At 45.7% G+C, this 22,503-nt stretch overlaps 1 protein-coding gene across 1 annotated transcript in view; it reads right to left on the bottom strand.

Annotated features, from left to right (window-relative positions):
• Obscn (obscurin, cytoskeletal calmodulin and titin-interacting RhoGEF) overlaps positions 1-22,503 on the bottom strand; it is a 137,663-nt gene that overhangs the window by 95,657 nt on the left and 19,503 nt on the right. Inside the window, 7 exon segments of the mRNA XM_052195943.1 lie at positions 3,199-3,474; positions 10,012-10,287; positions 13,112-13,387; positions 14,585-14,860; positions 17,821-18,096; positions 18,587-18,862; positions 22,171-22,446. Coding sequence (XP_052051903.1) covers positions 3,199-3,474; positions 10,012-10,287; positions 13,112-13,387; positions 14,585-14,860; positions 17,821-18,096; positions 18,587-18,862; positions 22,171-22,446 — 1,932 coding nt within the window.

The following is a 22,503-nucleotide window of genomic DNA, read 5'->3' as shown; positions in this document are numbered from 1 at the left end:
TGTGCTACCACACCCTCTTCAGTTATCATAATTCTTTTAGGATATATTCTTCAACCATTTCCCCTAGTTTATCAGTACAGAAGTGGTAATCACACAATGTGTGACATCGACCTTTGTGTGCACACATCGCTCTGCGCTCTTCATTGAAAGAGAAAGAAATCATGGCTTTGTGTTTAGTGTGACACCTGCTGCCCTCAACAGCACTCCATGTGAAATTTAGGAAGCCTTTTTTAGTACTAGTTCAAGAGATTTTTTTTTCTAGTGTTGGGGTTTTAGGGATGCTGTGTAAAGGGCTGTATCATGGAGCCACATCCCCAACACAAACATTTGTTTTTAATGTAAGTAGATGTCAGCTTTTGTATCTTCTAGATACAATGTAAAAGAAAAATAAGAGACCAGGTTTCACTATGTAGCCCTGCCTGCCCTAGAACTTGATTTTTTAGATCAGTCTAATTTCAGACTCACAGAGGTCCCTCTAACTCTGCTCCCTGTCCCAAGTGCAAGGATTAATATATGTGTCCCCACCTCTAACAGCTTTTTAACATTTTAAAACTATATTTATTTTATTTTTGATTGTGTGTCTATGTCTGTCTGTGCCCGTGTCTGTGCCCCTGAGTGCCAGTGCTATGGAGACTACTTAAAGCTGGAGTTGCAGGAGGATGTGGGTGCTGGTAATTGAACTTGGTCCTCTGCAAGAGCAGGTCATACTCTTAACCACAGAGCTATCCCTCCAGCCCTAATTCTCATAACATCATAGATTTTATTGGCTTTTACATTCTAATATTAAACCAACCCTTGCATTCTTGAATTAACATTATCCCAGTATGCTCAACTCTTAGCATATTGCCCCAGTTTGTCAAAATTTTGTTTAGATTATTTCAGCATCCACGAGAGATTGTCTTGTGCTTTCAGTTTTTAATAATGCATCTCATTTTGGTATCAATATTGTACTATCTACATAAAGTGAGTGAGAAAGTATATATGCCCCTTTGAATTGTAGAGGAAAGACTATTATACAAAATTATTTCTTTCAAATGTAGTTCTAGCAATTTATCTACAGGATACTAAACTTAACTCTTCTACAATTTTTTTAAATTCGAGTATGTGTGCATATATATGTGTGTGTATGTGTGTGACTGTGTATACTTGTGAATGAGTGTATTTGTGTGTGTGCATATGTGAATGTATACATGGGTGTATTTGTGTGTGCATGTGTGTGGGTGGGTATATATGTATGAAATGTGTTGTGTGGGTATGTGTATGTGATGTGTATGAGTGTGTGTAAGTGTGTATATGCATGAGTGTGTAATTATGTATATGTATGAGTGTGTACGTGTGTGAGTATGTATGCATGTGTGTGCACGAGTGTGGGTGGGTATGTATGTATGAATGTGTTGTGTGGGTGTGTGTATGTACGTGTGTGTATGTGATGTGTATGAGTGTGTGTATGCATGAGTGTGTAAATATGTATGAATGTGTGTGCATGTGTGAGTATGTATGCATGTGTGTGTATGTGTGTCAGTCTGTCTGACTGACTGTAGGTACTCAGAGTCAGAGAAGTCAGACCTTCTAGAGCTAGAGTTTCAGACAGTGTGACCTGATGTGGGTGTTGGGAATTGAACTCAGGTCCACCACAAGAGTAGTGTGTGCTCCTAACAGCTGAGCAATCTCCCTAGCCCCTCTCCTATAACATTTTTGAGACAGGGTTTCTCTGTGTAGTCCTGGCTGTCCTGGAACTCACTCTGTAGACTAGGCTGGCCTCAAACTCAGAAATCCGCCTGCCTCTGCCACCCAAGTGCTGGGATTAAAGGTGTGTACCACCACTGCCCAGTGACATTTTTAAAACTCATGTTTATTGATATAAAGGGCTCTATGGCTATTCTGATTCCCTGTTTTTTCTTGTATCCATTCTGATAACTTCTAAAGAATTGACTGATTTAATGAAATTCTTCAAAATTTGCCTGCATAAAATCGTGTCATACTCCCTGACACCATTTGTCAGCCGGGACCGTTTGTTTGGTCCTCCACCAACAATCATGGGAAGCAATCCCAAGCTGCCCTGTGCATGCACCTCAGAGGAACTTTAAGCCGCCATCTTCAAGATAAACTTTTCTTTCATTACATTTTTTTTAATTTTATATGGGACATGCTACGGTGTGTGTGTGTGTGTGTGTGTGTGTGTGTGTGTGTGAGAGAGAGAGAGAGAGAGAGAGAGAGAGAGAGAGAGAGAGAGAGAGAGAGAGAGAGAGAGAGGACAGATTGTGGGAACCCCCTCTTGCCTTCTACTAGATGGATTGAGGGAATTGAACTACAAAGAACTTGGTGGCAAGGTCCTTAACCTGCTGAGCCCTCACTAGCTCTCAGGGCTGACTGCTTCTCATGAAGAAAAGTAATGTCAGCTCACAGATCTCTCCGTAGCCCCAGCAGGGAAAGAGACAGGTACCTGAACCTGCAGACAATTTGGGCAATATTGTAGAATATTGTGGAACAAGGTTAGTTTCCTGATAGGAGCTGGAATTTGTAGAATGAGCTACAGAACCTTGAAAATTTCTAAATGTACAAAACAAATTTCTAAGAGCTATAATCCATGAACAATGTCCTGGCTGGGGCAAAAGAAAAACAAGATTAGCTGCGCAGAGCGAGCCAGAGTACAGAAGTATGTATCACAGGGACCTTGCTGTTTGTCCTCTACACAGGCACTGCCATGAGACACGGATGCTGGCACTGCCACACTGGGATACACAGAGGACTCCATGACAAAGGTCAAGGGAGTGCCCAGACACCAAACCCTGGGTGACCTGTAGCCCAAGCTGCAGATGACTGAGTAGGATTAGGAAGTCAAACTTGCCCTCATCACAGGCAGAGACACTGAAATCGCTCTGAAGCAAGCTCGCAGGGCACGTGGGAGCCCAGCACAGCCCAAAGCAGCCTGAATACAGATAACAACTAGGGATACCTGGCCTCATCAGGTCGATGGACCCAGGGAGCATTAGGGAGACTCTAGACAGAGACAAAAACAGGACAAAGGCGAAATTCCCCAACCCGGGAACATCTCTCCAGGACGCACGGGACTAAACATGGAGATAGAAAAATGAGAGGCCTGAAGAGGTAACATGCGACAGAGCCGTGCAAAGTCGGCCCTGGGCATGAGCCAGTCACTGAAGCCCCACTAGGCCAACCTAGTGCCTCAACACCCACCTGCCACGTCCAGGTGGAAGGAGAGCTTCTGCCCCCCGGCCTCGCAGCTGTACTCCCCAGCATCCGCCTGGCCCGCCTGCTGCACCACCAGCCTCCTGGAGCAGCCCGAGGCCTCCACGCGCACCTTCGAGCTGGAGCTCAGCTTCTTCCCGTCCTTGAACCATGTCACCTCAGTCTGGGCCTGGGCCACCTCGCAGCTCAGTGTGGCACTGGCCCCCGCCTCTGCCTTCACCTCACTGCGTGCCTGCTGCCCCTTGGCGAACACCAGCTTGGGCTCTGGGGACAAACAGATGCATAAGGTCACATATATCTTTAATCAGGAAGGCCACACCAGTGTGAGTACTAGATGGTGCGGTGGAAGGGTAGGACATTGTCTAGGTTTTCACTGGCTGATCCCAGGAGAGGCCACAGTCCCTCTCAGCACAAAACCACAATAGATCCGCGAGGTTTCCAAACTCCCACCATTTCCAGTCAGTCCCCTGCCCGGTGCTCATGGCCAGATGTGAGCTCTCAGCTACTGCTCCAGCAACGTGCCCGTCTATCTGCTGCCGTGCTCCCTCCACGGCGACCACAGACTAGTCCTCTGGGATTGCGAGCCCCCAAGTTAAACGCTTTCTTTTACCAGTTGCCTTGGTCATGGTGTCTCTTCGCAGCAATAGAACAGTAACTAAGACATGCTCCTTCTGAATGCCTATGTATATTTTTTTAATTTATTTATTTATTATATGTCAGTACACTGTAGCTGTGTTCAGACACCCCAAAAGAGGGCATCAGATCTCATTACAGATGGTTGTGAGCCACAGTGTGGTTGCTGGGATTTGAACTCAGGACCTTCGGAAGAGCAGTCAGTGCTCTTAACCACTGAGCCATCTCTCCAGCCCACCTATGTTCGCTTACTACCTGCTAACCATTCTTGCATTGAGACTCTGTTGTCTTATTGTATTTAACTGGATTAGATTCGGTCCAGAGTGGTTTTTTTTTTTTTTTTTTGGTCCAACTCTAAGTTATCTTGATCAGACTATAAGTTACTCTCGTGACAAGTCCCCAAGTCCCGAGATATGCTCAGACAAGAAAGACACCAGCTGAAAACAAACAGGCAGGCTACCTCTACCTGGCTTCCCTTTCTACAGGCCACTGCCTCTTCTCTGGCTGTAAACATAACCTGCCCACGTTCTGGGGCAGAGACATCCCTGGACTAAATTCTAGAATCACAGATAAATCACATAACTAGATTGGCTGTGATCCCGCCCCCCCCCTTTTTTTTATGCGTATAGGTGTTTTGTCTGCATAAATGTCTGAGCACCACATGCATGCAGTACACACAAAGGCCAGAAGAGGGCACCATATGCCACTCCCAGACTGGAGTTACAGGTAATTATGAGCTACCATATGGATGCTAGGAATTGAACATGGGTCCTTGGAAGAGCAGTCAGTGCTCCCAACCATCTCTCCAACCCTTGCTATTCTGTCTTATGCAACACCTCTGTGGTGGTCTTGTACCTAACGGCAACTGTTTACCACCAGCTCTCCTCCCGACAGTGCTGGCTATAACCAATGTCATTTTCAACTCACCCCACAGCAATGGCCCCATGGTGATGGCAACTGGGCACCTGCAAATCCGATTTTATTTCTATCCTCCCTGTAGAGCTTGACGTCTCCCAAGAATGTTTAGAAATCTACTACAGCGAGACTCTCCACGCCTGGTGCCAGACTTGGCATTTTAAGCATGATACTTTTGAAGATACTTTAAAACTTTTGAACTCACTTTTCCAGATGCTCACTGCTGGTGTATAGTGAAGAATGGTCTTTGCTTTGGTCTTCATGTGCGGGGTTCTCCACCCGTGTGTCTTTTGAAGAAATCTTACCATCCATGAGTCTGTTGGGGTGGTTTCCCCCCTAACCTTTGTGCCTTTTGTTGGGTATCCTTCCTAGTTATGCTGAAGGATGTAGTGACAGCCAGGCTCTTTATGCTGTTCCTGATCTTGGGGCGAAGTAATCCAGCCCTCAACTTGCATGTCATGCCACTTCCCAAGCCAAGAAAGAATTTATTTAATGACATTTGTTACAGATTTTATGACATGACTGGTGATAAATTTTGTCAAATTCTTCTTTTTAATTTACATTGCTGAGTTTTGTCCTTTTACATTTTTCTTAGATAACTTCACAGATTTCAGATAAGGTCAGGCCAAACAGTCACTTTATAGTATGCGGGATTGCTGGTCCTGGGCTGTGAACTTCCTCACGGGGTGAGCTTGTGGGTATGGCCCTGAGGTCAGCTCACCAGTACTGTGTTTCACAAACTGTCCTTGATACTCATAACAGGTTGACCTATAATATGAGTTCTTGCATGCTGGCCAGATTTTAGTGTGCTATACTACCTACATACACAGAACTGAAGGTTTGCCCCCTTTTCTGTCTCTAAAGGGATAGCTATAAACATGGAATAAGAAACCCTCAGAATGCTTGAAGGCCACTACAGCTATCATCCAAGGGTCTTGTGATCTGGGCTCTTAGGCTGTGACTGACCCACCTGACACGTGATTTGTGAATTCCTGGCCCATTTTTTTTTTAAATATAGAAATTATTAAACTATCACTTATGACTATGCCTCCCTTGCTTAAATTTTTAAGTGATTATTTTTTTAATGTATGTGAGTACACTGTAGCCATCTTCAGACACACCAGAAGAGAGCATCAGATCCCATTACAGATGATTGTGAGCCACCATATGGATACTGGGAATTGAACTCAGGACCTCTGGAAGAGCAGTCAGTGCTCTTAACCTCTGAGCCATCTCTCCAGCCCAAGCATAATTTTTTTTACATTTCCTTATTGTGTATGTCTGTGTGCATGCATGTGCACTCCACAGTGGGGTTGGGGCAGGCCAGAGAACAGCGTGCAGTCCTCCCAGCCATGTGGCTACTATAGATGGAACTTAGTATGCCGAGCTTGGCGGCAAGTGACTTACCCAGTGAGCCATCTCCCCTGCGCTTAAGAGAAAAGGCAATTATTTCGTTCACAAGACTGGTCACAGTTCCTGCTCTGCCCCTTGGGTGGGAGAGTTGTCCTCAAATTACCTGTGTGCCCTCCCACTTTTTGGGTTCACTCTTGGCTCCTCCCCAGTGGCTGTCGGTGGTATTTCAAATCTTAACTTTCATCTCCCCGAAGTAAGGCATCCCCTTGAATTTTTATCAGACATGAATATACTTGGGTCTTCTGTGGATTGCTATGCACTTTTATCCTCTCCCGAAAATGCGTGACAACTCTTCCTTGTGGGTGCCTTCAACATTCTTTTTAGATTTGGAATGGGAAAGAGGCTTTTTGTGTTGTTATACATCTTTAAATTTTCACCTTCCACCTATGTTGTTAAAAATGCTTTCTACATGTTGATTTCTGGTTTCTTATCAATGCTTTAAGTAGGAATCGGAGCTGTATATTATATTAATGCGCTGTTAGAATTCAGCTGCCACTCAGGCCATTGACCACAGAGCAGCAGCCTTTCCCCTCTCAGAGGCACTGTCCACAGCCTCTAGCTAAGAGACTCCACGTGCAGGCTTCTCCTGCCTAGGAAACTGAGTTTCCAGAGGCTGTTGGCAGCCATGCCCTCTGCCCCCAGCTCCTTTCCTGACTCAAACTGCAGACTCCTGCTCTAAAACCTCACATCCTCAAAGAGCTGGACATGGAGACACCCATCTGCCATGTGGACCCTGATTCCTCCTCAGAGCACCCGCCACACCACCTCTGGTAGTACAGCCTGAACTCTCTTCGAGCACCTACCACGATGTTTTCTGTTTGTCTGTCCGTCCATACAGTTAAATAAATCCTAATGCTTGGAGGAACAACTTCTGTCTCAGTGTCCTCTATTGTATCTGACACCTTCCGTACATGTTTATGGAGCACAATGTGACATCTTAATAAATGTTACAGCAAGGAACAATTAAGTCAAGCTGGATAAAATGTCCATCACATTCTGGTTTGCTTTCTCTTGTTGCGATAAACACCACGGCCAAAAGCAACATGGGGAGAAAATGGGTCACTCAGCTCATACTTATAGGTCACAACTTACCACTGGGGCAAATCAGGATAGGAGCTCAAACAGGAAGTGGAGCAGAAACCATGAAGAATGCTGCTTACTGGCTCCTTCTCTTGCTTTTTGACACAGCCCAGGACACTTGCCTAGGTCACCTACCCACAGTGGGCTGGGTCCTCCCACCTTAATCACCAACCAAAACAATTCCTCAGACATGGCCACAGGCCAGTCTGTTCTGGGTAATCCCTCTTCCCAAGAGACTCTTGGTTATATCAAGTTGACAATAAAAAGTAACCAACATATATTTCCACACACACATCATTTGTGTGTGTGTGTGTGTGTGTGTGTGTGTGTGTGTGTGTAAACATCTAAAATGTACTCTTTCAGCTATTTTTCAAGCACACGGTACATTATTATTACTATAGTCCCGTGACTCATCTCTTCTGTGCTGTGTTGGGGTGTGGTGTGTTTCCTGAGGCTCGTGTGATGGAAGTTTGGTCCTTGGTGTGTAGATACTGAGCTCCAAGGGCCTCCAAGAGGTGAGCCTGGATCATTGGATCCTGAGGATCTAATTCTCACCACCAGGCTTGGTGGTGAGAACCACTGCCTCTGGTTCATCTCACTGGTTCCTCCCCCTCCCCCATTTTTAAATCAACAAATAATAAATTATAGGGCACAATGTAATGTTTCAATAACCTGTCTACATTGTAACCAAAACATGGTAATTAATATATCTACTGAACCAACTATTTATTATGTCTGGTGGTGAGAACATTTTAAATCCTCTTAGCTGTTTAAAAATTTATTGCACATTATTGTCAAGTAAAATCATTTTATTGTGCAATAAAGCACCAGAACTAATCATCACCTTCTAGAATGTTTGATAAGATTTATCCATAGCCCTTGAAATAATGCCCTTTTCTATGATAAATTTGGTTTTTTGTTTGTTTTTAGATTTATTATGTGCATGTATGTCTGCATGCCAGAAGAGGGCACCAGATCTTACTACAGATGGTTGTGAGCCACCATGTGATTTGAACTCAGGACCTCTGGATGAGCAGTCAGTGCTCTTAACCACTGAGCCATCTCTCGAGCCCTGATAAACCCATTTCTATAATTATGTTTCAAAAAGACACTATGACCTTCCAAAATTTCTACTTCTTTTTTGTGTCCTTTTTATACAACTTATAGAAAATAGCTGAATAGTTTTTTAATTTTTTTCATATTCTTTGAAATATTACTTAGTAAAGATACAAAGCGTTTTTTCCTTTTTCTTTTTTGCCTTGTTTTATTTTGTTTTGTTAGCATGTTTATTCAAAAACAATTTCCTATTGGTGGAATACTTGAAATTTTATCTAGTAACACCCGGAGGTCACAGTAAGAGAAGACTCCTTAGTGAAGCAAGACAAATGCACATCTCAGATTTCTGATGAGTGGGGAAGGTGCCAACAGATGAGTTCTTAAGAACGCTGTGCACAGAGAACCCCACAAGAGGAACTCACCTTGGTTCTCAAAGGTGGAAAAAACGCATAAGCTCTGCCTTTCTCTCTTCCCAAATGATACTCCAAGAACGCTACTAAGGACCTGTTTTCTAACCAGAATTTAGAAAATGAGACTCTGCCCACGGAGAGCACTCTGCTGTCACAGCAGCACATCCACAAGCCCTCGGCTCTTTCCTTACCACACACAAACACCGCAATACGATGTGAGTACACTTCAGTACACAGAGAGACCATTACATCTCAGAGATCAGGAAAGAGTAATCAGGTACCGGCACAGGAAACTACAGAAGCCAGCTTTTGTTGCAAGAAAATCCAGTTATGATTAGGGGATCAAAATTTCCCTAGTTGTATTTAAATTGAGTGGAAATACTTCTTGTGAACAAGAACATCCATGCTGGATTCTTGCATGCAGGACCTGCAGACACCTGGACATTCACAGAGTCCAGAGAGACATATCTCACTTACCCAAGTCCTAAACACCAGGAGGTGCCAGGGACATACCCAGGCCCCAGACAGCAACAGAGAGAATGTCTGGGATGCTTTGGGATGATAAATGCTACCACATAAGAGCAAGGACTCAGGGCTGGAGAGTGGTTAAGAACACTGACTGCTCTTCCGAAGGTCCTGAGTTCAAATCCCAGCAACCACATGGTAGCTCACAACCATCTTTAATGAGATCTGATGCCCTCTTCTGGTGTGTTTGGTAAAGACAGCTACAGTGCATTTATATATAATAATAAATAAATCTTTGGGCCTGAATGGGTGGGGCTGGAGTGAGCAGAGGTCTTGAGTTCAATTCCCAGAAACCACATGATGGTTCACAACCATTTGTACAGCTACAGTGTACTCATATACATAAAATAAAGAAATAAATAAATCTCTAAGAAAGAAAGAAAGAAAGAAAGAAAGAAAGAAAGAAAGAAAGAAAGAAAGAAAGAAAGAAAGAAAGAAAGAAAGAAAGGAGGAAGGAAGGAAGGAAGGAAGGAAGGAAGGAAGGAAGGAAGGAAGGAAGGAAGGAAGGAAAGAAAGAAAGAAAGAAAGAAAGAAAGAAAGAAAGAAAGAAAGAAAGAAAGAAAGAAAGAAAGAAAGAAAGAAGAATAGGGACTCAGCTCTCCTGACTTAGTTGCTTTACCTTCTGCTGACACAGCCAAGCCATGGAAGTGAAAACAGATTATGAAAGATTTAAGACTCGCAGAGGGTAAGTCCCCTGCAGTAGTGTCAGGGTCCTTCAGGTGATTAGTCAGTCTTAGCATTTCATACAAATGAACAACAAAGGACTGACCTGCCACGTCCAGACGGAAGGAGAGCTTCTGCCCCCCGGCCTCGCAGCTGTACTCCCCAGCATCTGCCTGGCCCGCCTGCTGCACCACCAGCCTCCTGGAGCAGCCCGAGGCCTCCACGCGCACCTTCGAGCTGGAGCTCAGCTTCTTCCCGTCCTTGAACCATGTCACCTCAGTCTGGGCCTGGGCCACCTCGCAGCTCAGTGTGGCACTGGCTCCCGCTTCTGCCTTCACCTCGCTGCGTGCCTGCTGCTCCTTGGCGAACACCAGCTTGGGCTCTGGGACAGACAAGGACATACAGTGTCAGGAAGACCACACAGAGAAAGGGTCTGGATGGGTGGATGGATGGATGGAAAAATATCGCCCATGCTCTGCACTGGCTGTGCCCAGCAGAAGCCCCATCGTTTCTTGGGAAAAAAAACAGTTCATCCACATGTCCTGCCACAGATTCAGGGACAGCTCTAGCATGCTAGCTGCACTGCCCGTTACGGTTAACGTACTTAGAATCTGCTCGGGAAGCTGCCTGACCCTGAAACCATAAGAAAACCTGTAACCCTCACTACAACCATATTTTATCCTCACTTTGGCACCTGTAAGCACCTGCACTTGGCTCTTCAGTGGCAAAGAGGACATCCAACTTATTTTATTGTCTCGTGTTCTGTGCGCCTCACATGTCACTGGAGTTGGCAGAGAGGTAGAGGGCAGATCTTTGTATACGCTCTCTGTTCTGAGCTCACCCACTAATTATTTAGATCTCATTATTGCTTTGGGTCTCATCTTAGATTGTGAAGCATCTCGGCATCTGGCGTAGCAAGTGCCCCCACGTGGATCCTTAACTGTGCTTTTGCTCAATATTTTCCCACTTTGACAGAAGCGTTCCTTGCTACGTTTGAACCCAGAGTAATGACCTGCAGATCTTCCCAACTGTGTGGCACTCAGTCTATCTTCTTCACTGTCCCTTCAGAATGTTTAATAATTTTCACAAAGCGTGTCAGCATGCCTTGTAGGATTCGGGAATGGCAAGGTAATGCTTTTGACATGCGTGTAAATCTAAAATTGTCACCTCCCATGCAGACATGGCTGAGTTGCCTCTGCACCGCCTGTGGTCTCAGGATCATTCTCAAGTCTCATTCTAAGCAATGATTTTGGCCTAAGAGGGCGATGCAAAACAACGCCTCCAAAAGGCTGTACCTCCTCAATTACTGAGTTCACAGACACCAAAATGGCTGAAGCGCTGGACTAATAATTTAATCTACCCGTAAATGTGGCCAATGGGTTCAAGGAGGAAACAGGCCAGCATATGGATAAGGCAAGGAAATCAGTTCAGGATGTAAATAAGTCTGTAATGCAGAAGAGATGGCCAGTGACATGCATGAAAAACAGAGCAAGGGCATCGAGATCTTGACATACACACATACATACATACATACACACATATATACATATATGTATATATGATAGAAATGAAAATGTCAATTAATAACATTTAAAATGCACTGGGAAGCACCACGAGCAGGCTAATCAAGCATACGAAAGTCTATCTCAGGTGGAGGGCACCAGGAAAGACTGCAGCCAGACAGCGGGAAAGAAAAGAAGCCTGAGCATGCCCACAACATCCAGAAACTCTGGGATACAGTCAAGGGGCCAAGCCTATGAATCTACAGGGTAGAAAAAGATGAGATACAAACTAAAGGTGTAAAAAATAAATTCAATGAAATTATAGTAAAAGAAAATTCCCCAGCTACAAAGATATGGGTTTCAGAACACATGGGGCACTTACAGCCCCCAAATATACGTGACCAGAGAGTCTTCCCTGTGATGTATAATAAGGAGCATGCTAAAGCTCAGCAAAGAAACAATGTTCTGTGCCGGAAGAGGAGCAGTGAGATGGATCAGCAAATAAAGCGCTCGCTGCCAAGCTCGGCAGCATGAGTTCAAGTCCCAGAACCTGCCTGGAGGAAAAAACTGATGGGGGTGAAATAACTCTGATCTCGGCATGTATGTACCACGCACTCGCACACACAATATAAAAATGTAATAACTTTTGAAAGAGCAAAACCATTATAGTAACCTCAGACATCTCAGTAGAAGCCCCCAACCCTAGGAAAACAGGGGATGGTATATTCCATGCATTGGAGGGAAACGCAGCTACAAGGATGATTCCAACAAAGCTATCTCTTAAAATCAACAGAAATAAAGACATTTCAAGAGAAACTAACTAAAGTAACTCGTGACATCCAAGTCAGCACTTACTTAACACTCTAAAAGGAATTCTAAACTCTGAGGAGGAAAAGTCTTAATCAAAATAGCATGTGAATTAATACATTTCATGAGAACAGTAAATGAACAAAGGAGACTTACTTAGAAGGGATTCAGTTGTGACCAATCCTGTAAATGAGTAAACCTTGTTAACAAAAACAAGGAAGGGGGAAAAAGAAAAGAATCTGGCAAGATGGCTCAGAGGTTAAGGCTGCTTTTGCAGAAGACCGGGGTTCAATTTCCAGTGCCCATGTGGCAGCTCAGAAACATCTGTCACTCCAGTTCCAGGGGATCTGATGCCCTCTTCTGGCCTCTGTGAGCATTGCATATGTGCCATGTATATACATGCATGCAAATACTCTTACACATAAAATTAAAGTAAATCTTTTTTTAAAGAAGGATTCAACTAAAACAGCCAATCAGGAAAACAATCAATAAAATTGCAGTAATCAGAAAACACCTCTCAATAATAATCCTAAGTGTAAATGGTCTTTACTCCCTGACAGAGTAGCCTATTGGATTAAAAAATAAGATCCAGGGACTAGAAAAAAATAGGTTACTAATTGTTTTAACGCTGAACTCTTTGTAGTGTAAAACACACACACACACACACACACACACACTTCACTGGTAAATGCAGACTTGAGAGTGGATGGATTAAAAACACGGAAGCCTGAAGCCAGCAGGGGCTGCTGGACTCAGATCTCACTGAGCAGAGTTCAAGGCAAAATTAGTCAGAAAATACAAAGAAATTCATTATGCATTAATGAGGGAAGCAATTCATTACATCAAAAAGATGTAGTAATTATGAATATATACATCGATTGCCCACAAAGGACTGACCTGCCACATCCAGACGGAAGGAGAGCTTCTGCCCCCCGGCCTCGCAGCTGTACTCCCCAGCATCCGCCTGGCCCGCCTGCTGCACCACCAGCCTCCTGGAGCAGCCCGAGGCCTCCACGCGCACCTTCGAGCTGGAGCTCAGCTTCTTCCCGTCCTTGAACCAGGTCACCTCAGTCTGGGCCTGGGCCACCTCGCAGCTCAGTGTGGCACTGGCCCCCGCCTCTGCCTTCACCTCGATGCGTGCCTGCTGCCCCTTGGCAAACACCAGCTTGGGCTCTGGGGACAAATGGGGACACTCAGAGTTAGAGGCACTGCCTAGATCAGCAAAGCTGTAACCAGAAAGACCCTGGATGGGTCCTCTGGGGGGAGATGTCATCCAGGCTCATTACTGTGCTCAGGAAAAGCCCTAAATCCTCTAAGCACAGAGAAAGTCATTCTCCCTGTACACCCAGAGAACATTCCAAGGCCTGCAGTAGGTGCCTCAAATGCAGATAACTCCAAAGACTATGTATGTTTTTACTGAAGTGCCCCTGATAAAGGTTAGTTGATAAATTAGGCATAGTAAGAAATTTATAGGGCTGGAGAGACTGCTTAGTAGTTAAGAGCACTGAATGCTCTTCCAGAGGTCCTGAGTTCAGTCCCACATGATGGCTCACAACCATCCATACGTAATAAGATCAATCTGACACCCTCTTCTGGAGTGTCTGAAGACAGCTACAGTGTACTCACATATAATAATAGATATATATATAATAAATAGATTTTTTTAAAGTTTTAAAAAAAAGAGAGAAATTGATAAGCAGCTGGGCGTGGTGGAACATGACTTTAATCCCAGCACTCAGGAGGTAGAGGCAGGCAGATTTCTGTGAGTTCAAGGACAGTCTGGTCCACAACGTGAGTTCCAAGATAGCCAGGACTACAGAGAAACCCAGTCTCAAAAACACAAAGGAAGAGGAGGAGGAAGAGAAAGAGGAAGAAGAAGAGAAAGAAGAAAAAGGGGGGAGGGAAGGAAGGAAGTTAGGAAGAAAAGAAGGAAGGAAGAGAACTGGGGAAATGGCTCAGTGGTTAAGAGCACTGACTGCTTTTCCAGAGGGCCTGGGTTCAAATCCCAGCAACCACATGGTGGCTCACAACCAGCTGTAATGGGATCTGATGCCCTCTTCTGGCCTTCAGGTGTACATGCTGGCAGAATGCTATACACATAATACAATAAATCTTTAAAAAATATACTTTAAAAATTCATAAGCCAGGAACGGTGGTACATGGCTTTAATCTTAACATTTGGGAGGCAAAAGAAAAAAAGAAAAAAAAGCAAATCTCTAAGTTTGAGACTAGCCTGATCTACATAACAAATTCCAGGCAAGGCCAGCCAAAACTTACATAGTGAGACCCTGTCTCAAAAGAAAAAAATAACTAAACTCAAGAAGATATAAAAAGTACAAATGCATACATGGATTGTCCCAAAGGACTGACCTGCCACGTCCAGGCGGAAGGAGAGCTTCTGCCCCCCGGCCTCGCAGCTGTACTCCCCAGCATCCGCCTGGCCCGCCTGCTGCACCACCAGCCTCCTGGAGCAGCCCGAGGCCTCCACGCGCACCTTCGAGCTGGAGCTCAGCTTCTTCCCGTCCTTGAACCATGTCACCTCGGTCTGGGCCTGGGCCACCTCGCAGCTCAGTGTGGCACTGGCCCCCGCCTCTGCCTTCACCTCGCTGCGTGCCTGCTGCTCCTTGGCGAACACCAGCTTGGGCTCTGGGGACAAATGGTCACACTCAGAGTCAGAGACACCATCTAGATCAGAAAGGCCACCTTCTGAAAGATTGGATGGAGTAACTTGAAGACAAAATATCACCTAGGCTCTACACAGTATGTCCAGGAAAAGCCCCTGGGGCCTCTCAACACAAAACCCCAGTTTATCCACATAGCCTGTCACCACTGCTGGGACAGTTCAAGGGGAGACATAGTTATTACAGTCTGTTACACATGTACTGGCCCCACAGTGGCAATGAAAAGTTTCCCCAGTACTTGGTAGGACATGCCTCACTGAGCTGAGAATCCTGACTCTCCATACCTTTTCCTACTCTAAATAATTTTCAGCCATGGCACCCACTAAAATGAGCTCTTGGGCCATCTGTGATCCTCTGCTGTCTGTCTTGCTGATGTCTCCAGCCTTCAGTGTCTGTGTTCCTCTGCATAGCTAGTATGCAAGGAGACCCTACTCTCAGTAGTACTGTTTGTTCTTCATATTTATTTCAGGAATCTATTTATATATTACAGCACGTATCTTGCCTCACTGTATGTTATGACCTGTGGGTCTGATCCATTACAGATGGTTAGATGGGGCTTGTACCCCCAAAAGTTTACATGTCGCAGGCTGGATCCTTACATGCTGGTGTTGAGGTGAAAAGATTTTTACAAGGCAGAAAATTAGTGGACTTCTGGACCACGCAGACTCTACTCTCTCGTCTGGAGAAACTGGACGAGTCTTCCAGGAATGGAGCCCTCTCATAAGGGCTGAGTGTCCTCCACGCCTGTGTGTTTGACCCTTTCTGTTCCTAACAAGGCTCTCCTGTCCTTCTCTGCCATGCTGTGGAGCTAGTTACCCCAGCAGGACTATATTGTGATAGCTGCACACAGCAGCTACAACGTCTAATGGGCCTCGTGTCCTGTGTAATGTGGCCGAGCGTATCATTCTCCCCCAGTGTGGCTCCTGCGCTTCTTTCCTGAAAACTCTTTCCTTCTCCTGAGGGCTTTAACCAACAGCCATCATAAATCACATGACTATGGTTCTGCGGGACCCTGGTGTCTCTAAGTCACCTGGAATTGACCTCTGTGATGTGAAATAGCAGACGACAATTTCTTTCCATGTATTTTAACATCCCAAAAGCTCCCGTGAACAATCTTTTCTCAGGGCTGGAGAGATGGCTTAGCGGTTAAGAGCACTGACTGTTCTTCTTAAGGTCCTGAGTTCAAATCCCAGCAACCACATGGTGGCTCGTAACCATCCATAATGAAATCTGATGCCCTCTTCTGGTATGCCTGAAGACAGGTACAGTGTACTCACATATAATAAATAAATAAATAAATAAATAAATAAATAAATAAATAAATTTTTAAAAAAAGAAAAAAAGAAAAGTCTTGCTCCCGTTCTCACTGGGTCTACAACCCAGGGGGAAAGGATTGGCTTTACGCACGAGTGTGTTTCAGAGATCAACGCTCCGTTCTCTTCCATTTCTATCTCTCCAGCGAGAACCCAGGATCATCTAGTCACTCTGTTGTGTAGGAAAGCCTCACAAGACTAGAGAAATACCTCACGCTTTCCTTAAGAGTCTGGGATGCTAGGCTGGCGAGATGGCAAGTCAAGCGCTTGCTCTACAAACCAGACAGATGAATCCCTAGAACCTGCAGGAAGCTTAAGGGAGAGGACAGACAGCCACGGAGTTGACCTCTGACACGCAGCATGGCATGCATGTCCACACAGGCAATAGTAATAACACTAATTAAAATGCTTTAATGTGTAACTATCCCCCACAGAGCTCTTGAAAAGATCATAAAATTCAGGGAATCTGGCTAAGCCTGAAGAAACATCTAGACCACCACAGGCCACAGGCCAGATGCGATGCAGACAGAGTCTTGAGCACCACACTGAGTCAGAAGCCCTGGGCAGGTGTTCTGAAATGAATGGCTAAGCACGGCTATGTGGAAGCAAAGAAACAGAGATTGTTAAGGCCCTCAGTCAACTAGCTCTGAGAGACATGCCTCCCTGGCTGACAACCAGGAATTCTGACATAACTGTCCATTTGCATATATATTATGAGACACCAGGGTCCATATATATATATATATATATATATATATATATATGAAACATAGTAAACAAGATCCTGAAAACAGACAATGAATTGTTCATGTCTACCTCCATGTGACCAGCAGTCCCTAACTTGTAGTCCCTACAAGTTTGCACAGTCCACTTAGGACATCCTCCTGCATCAAGAACAAACTTTTGTTGGTTCAATAAAAGGGGGGAATACATGAGCGTGCACTTTGGCTAATATTAAAACTCAGATGCAGATTAAGTAAATCCAAGGGTCCCAAATCACAGACACGGCAACAGGTAACAAGTTCCTCCACTGGCACCTGCACGGGACCCTCAAGTGCCTCTTGGCTTCATCAGTAGACTGGCTAATTCCATCAAGGACCTTGTTGCATCTCTGCAGAGCCCCCTGCCCCCAGGGACCTGAGGAGGATTGTTCAGGCTGCACCGCCCACAGCAAGAAGTGCATTTCCTAATGCAGTTATGGAGACAGTACTAAGCTGCAGAAGACCCTGCCCATCTGCTAGATCCCCTGAGCTCAGGCTTAAGTGAGGGAAGGAGAAGCAAGAGGGGGTGGGAGTGCAGTGGGAAGAGAGGAGAGCAAGGGCTGGGAGGGTGCTTGTCAATACAGAGTACATAATACTCGGGCACAGGACCCGAGTTTGGTTCCCAGCACCAAAATTGGGTTACTACTCCTGGCTGCCTATAACTCTGGCTCCAGGGGATCTGACGCCCTCTTCTGGACTCACTGAGTACATGCACTCATGTGCACACACCCACACACATATACACATGGTTAAAAAGTAATAATAAAGTCAACCTTTAAAGGGAATACACCAGGATCTGTCTAAGCCATAGCCAGCCTCCACACAGGCTAACTTAGTTATGTAACACCCACCTGTGACATCCAAGCAGAAGGAGAGCTTCTGCCCCCCGGCCTCGCAGCTGTACTCCCCAGCATCCGCCTGACCCGCCTGCTGCACCACCAGCCTCCTGGAGCAGCCCGAGGCCTCCACGCGCACCTTCGAGCTGGAGCTCAGCTTCTTCCCGTCCTTGAACCATGTCACCTCAGTCTGGGCCTGGGCCACCTCGCAGCTCAGTGTGGCACTGGCCCCCGCCTCTGCCTTCACCTCGCTGCGTGCCTGCTGCTCCTTGGCGAACACCAGCTTGGGTTCTGGGGACAAATAGTGATATACAGGGTTAGAGACATTGTCTAGGTCAGGAAGGCCACAGGGAAAAGGGTTGGCTTGAGCAACAGAGGACAGTACTTTCTCAACCTTAATGGAAGACTATGACCCTAAGGCTTCCTGCCTCTGCTCAGTTGACTCTGTCATACTTCAATGTGGATTTTCCCTGTGACACCATAGTAGTTGGCTCTTTGGTTCCCACATTCTTCCCACACTCCTTATCAGACCATATACAAGGCTGAGCCAGAGCTTCAAATCCTACACAATCCAGGATGGTTCTGGGAATGTATAACTACAGATTACCCCAGAGCAAGCCCACTCAAGGCTTGCAAAATGGGCCCCTCCTCCACCTTACATATCCATCCCTAGCCTAGCTACAGGAGAGGAGGAGGGATGGGAGTGTGAGAAATGAAGGCTAATATAAGTCAAAGGAATAAGTCAGGCCTGCTCCGCTGTCTCATGAGGACAAATAGGTACCTGGCACGTCCAGGCGGAAGGAGAGCTTCTGCCCCCCGGCCTCGCAGCTGTACTCCCCAGCATCCGCCTGGCCCGCCTGCTGCACCACCAGCCTCCTGGCGCAGCCCGAGGCCTCCACGCGCACCTTCGAGCTGGAGCTCAGCTTCTTCCCGTCCTTGAACCATGTCACCTCAGTCTGGGCCTGGGCCACCTCGCAGCTCAGTGTGGCACTGGCCCCCGCCTCTGCCTTCACCTCGCTGCGTGCCTGCTGCTCCTTGGCAAACACCAGCTTGGGTTCTGGGGACAGACAAGGATACACAGTGTCAGAGACACTGTGTAGGCCAGGAAGACCAAATCCTGATGGTATCCTGATGGTACAGGTACCAGTGCCCCTCCCTCCACACAGAACCAGATCCACACATCCTGCCTCTGCTGTGGGAGCTCTTCTGGTGACCAACTCTTCAAAAGTTATATTCAGTGGCTCTGTGGTGGAGACCTGACATTTTCAGTCCCTGCTTTTGTCCTTCAATGGTATTGGTGTCACAGACTGACCTGGTTTATACCTACAGTATCTGTCTCCAGAATTTTTGGAGCTCGGTATGTATTTGCGTACTGGAGTCCTACCAGCTATGTGTATTGTAAATTTTCTCCCTGTCTGTGTTCCTCAACTTCTCACTTTTGTGTGTGTTTTCTGGTTGAATCAATTATTTTCACCAAGCAACACATCGACTAGCTCTTCATAGGCCACGTATTCACGCACTGACTATGACATCATTCGTGTGGTAACGCCTGGCACACTCAGCCATGGATCAGGTTACCTTTCTCTGAGGTTGCCACTCCACACACTGCTGACTGCAGCCTATGCTTTCGGGGAGACTTCCAGGGCTAACACACTTTGCCAGTTGAAATGTCCTTAGTACCACTTGGGGAAGATGGTCCTGTCTCTACACCTTAGACATGTGCCACAGAAAAGGAGGGACAGGAAGTGTGATGGTGGTCAGCCAAGAGCAGGGTCAGAGACCACCCTTCTGCTTCTCTGTTAACACATTTGGGCCCACAGTCTGATTAGCATTGGTTTATGATGAGGGTTGACCTCTTGGAGCAAATGCTCTTGGTTTTCATCTAAGAGGACACATGACTTTGCAATCAGCTTGTCAATCCACATCACACTCAAACATATACAGATAAAGATACAGATACAGAAACAGATACAAAAACAGATACAGATACAGATACAAATATAGATACAGATACAGAAACAGATACAGATAGATACAGATACAGATAGATACAGATACAAATATAGATACAGATACAGAAACAGATACAGATAGATACAGATACAGATAGATACAGATACAGATAGATACAGATAGATACAGATACAGATACAGATGCAGATACAGATACAGATACAGATACAGATGCAGATACAGATACAGATACAGATATGGGTTCTGACTAGAATGAAGTCTTTTGTGATTTCTAGTAGTTTCTTCGGACCTTTGTCACAATCCTTCAAAAACATTTCACCATTTCTTCACTGGGCTTCAAATATTATTTTTGGGCATCAAGTTAGAAAACAGATGCTTCTGAAACGTCTATAAATACTACAGAATTTTCATTTTCCAAGCATCCATGCCGTGTGCAGAGGGAGCAGTGTCCCCCCGAGCTGGGTCTCTGTGCAAGGCCATCCTCCCCAAGGCTCGCACTGCTCCCTTTACCTTGGGGACTTTCTTAACTGATGACTGTAACACCTGCTCCTGCTCTCCTGTACTTGTCTTGTTGACATTTCAACAATGAATCTCTCTCCTGAAGTACGATGTCAGCTGATGTTTCCTGTCGTTCTGTTTTTCACAGTAAGAGAGACTTATTGGTTTCTGAAATAATTTGTGATAAATTTTATTGGATATTTTTCAGGATGGTAACTGATTTTCTTTTAATTTTTTTATTACATGTGTGGGGTGTATATGTGTGCCATATCTGAGCTTCACAAACACAAACACACACACACACACACACACACACACACACACACACACACAATCTTTAAAAAATAAAATAGGGGACTGAAGAAATAGCTCAGTGGTTAGAAGTCCCTTCCTGCTCTTCCTGGGGACCTGAGTTCAGTTCCCAGGGTCCACACTGTATGACTACCATAGTTGTTAAGTCCAGTTCTGGGGCATCTGAAGACTTAGATTCCCACCAGTGACTATACTCACATACCTCCACACATAATTAAAAATTAATAATAAAGATAATATTAAAAAAGAAAATAGATCTTAAAAGAAGAAATTATAGAGAGCATGAGTCCTGTTTTCGTGTAAATGTAGCATCATTTTAGATACAGGACTGGTGCACAAGAGGATTTCACATCTACAGCAGCATCCTAGAACTAACTCTCGAGGGCACCGAGGAAGCAACACAAACCTATAGGCCAAAAGCGAGAGTGCAGCCTCTAGTGACTTAGTATTAAGTCTCTTAGTAAAAGGAAATGCATGTGCTCTTCAGCCATCCCTATGCACCAGCCAGAGGACTGGTGACACCCAGTCACCAGGGACATACTGAGATTTTGTACAGCACTTCAATTGCTGGCCGATGCCAAGCCAAAATGGCAGCACACCACAGGAATGGATCCCCCATGCTAGCTTGTACATCAGCTTCCAAGGGTTAATAATGGGAATGCTCTGGTAAAAAGTAAAATAAAATAAAATAGCGGGGGCACAGGGCAAGGTTGACAGACTCATCCATGTGACAAGTGGATGTAAAAGCATGAGATCAATCTCTACGCTGTTCCTGTCACCATAGCTGTGTGTACGTGTCACAATTGCTGTGTGTACGTGTCACCATTGCTGTGTGTACACATCACCATAGCTGTGTTTACGCATCACCATAGTTGTGTGTACACATCACCATAGCTGTGTGTACGCGTCACAATTGCTGTGTGTATACATCACCATAGCTGTATGTACGCATCACCATAGCTGTGTGTACACATCACCATAGCTGTGTGTACGCGTCACCATAGCTGTGTGCCTGCTCATCCACCCACAGGCATTGTCCTACAGGCAGTGTGTAGAAGAGCATCTTCCAACTCCCCAGTAAAGGAGGAAAAGCGATCATAAGGAAGCAAAAGCTGAGAATAAGATAGTCCTGAGACAGTAACAGGTGTGACAAATGTCTGGTCTGTGGCTTCTCCTCACCCAGAGTCAGTGGGATGCAAACAGCTCAGGCCATGGAGAACAGCATGTGGCTCTGGAAGAGAACCTGCAAGTTTCCAGTGCCTCCAATCCAAGGAAGATTGCTCTCGCTGGTGACAGCTGCATGGTCACCTTACAACCAAGAACCAACTGATTCAAACAGAACCAACCAAAGGGTTCTGAGCAGGCTCTCAGAACATACAGTTAAGTACCACTGTGTGGACACCACTCAGGGTATGTAAGAAGGGCCCACCCTGCCTGTTCTGCCTCACTGGGCCCACAGATATAAGATGGCAGGACACAAAATGGTAATAGACAAAGTGTAACAGAAAGACCCAGTGGTCAGCCATGTGTCTGATCCACTCATCCCCTCAACACAAGACAAACTGCTATCTCAACACCCACCTGCCACGTCCAGATGGAAGGAGAGCTTCTGCCCCCCGGCCTCGCAGCTGTACTCCCCAGCATCCGCCTGGCCCGCCTGCTGCACCACCAGCCTCCTGGAGCAGCCCGAGGCCTCCACGCGCACCTTCGAGCTGGAGCTCAGCTTCTTCCCATCCTTGAACCATGTCACCTCAGTCTGGGCCTGGGCCACCTCGCAGCTCAGTGTGGCACTGGACCCCGCCTCTGCCTTCACCTCCCTGCGTGCCTGCTGTCCCTTGGCAAACACCATCTTGGGCTCTGAGAACAGATAGTGACACAGAATCAGAAATCATTTGAGTCATGAAAGTCACACAG

The sequence above is a fragment of the Apodemus sylvaticus genome, chromosome 10 (genome assembly GCF_947179515.1).
Source record: "Apodemus sylvaticus chromosome 10, mApoSyl1.1, whole genome shotgun sequence".
In the NCBI taxonomy this organism is placed as follows: Eukaryota; Metazoa; Chordata; class Mammalia; order Rodentia; family Muridae; genus Apodemus; species Apodemus sylvaticus.
This window is presented reverse-complemented; position numbering and strand designations above follow the sequence as displayed.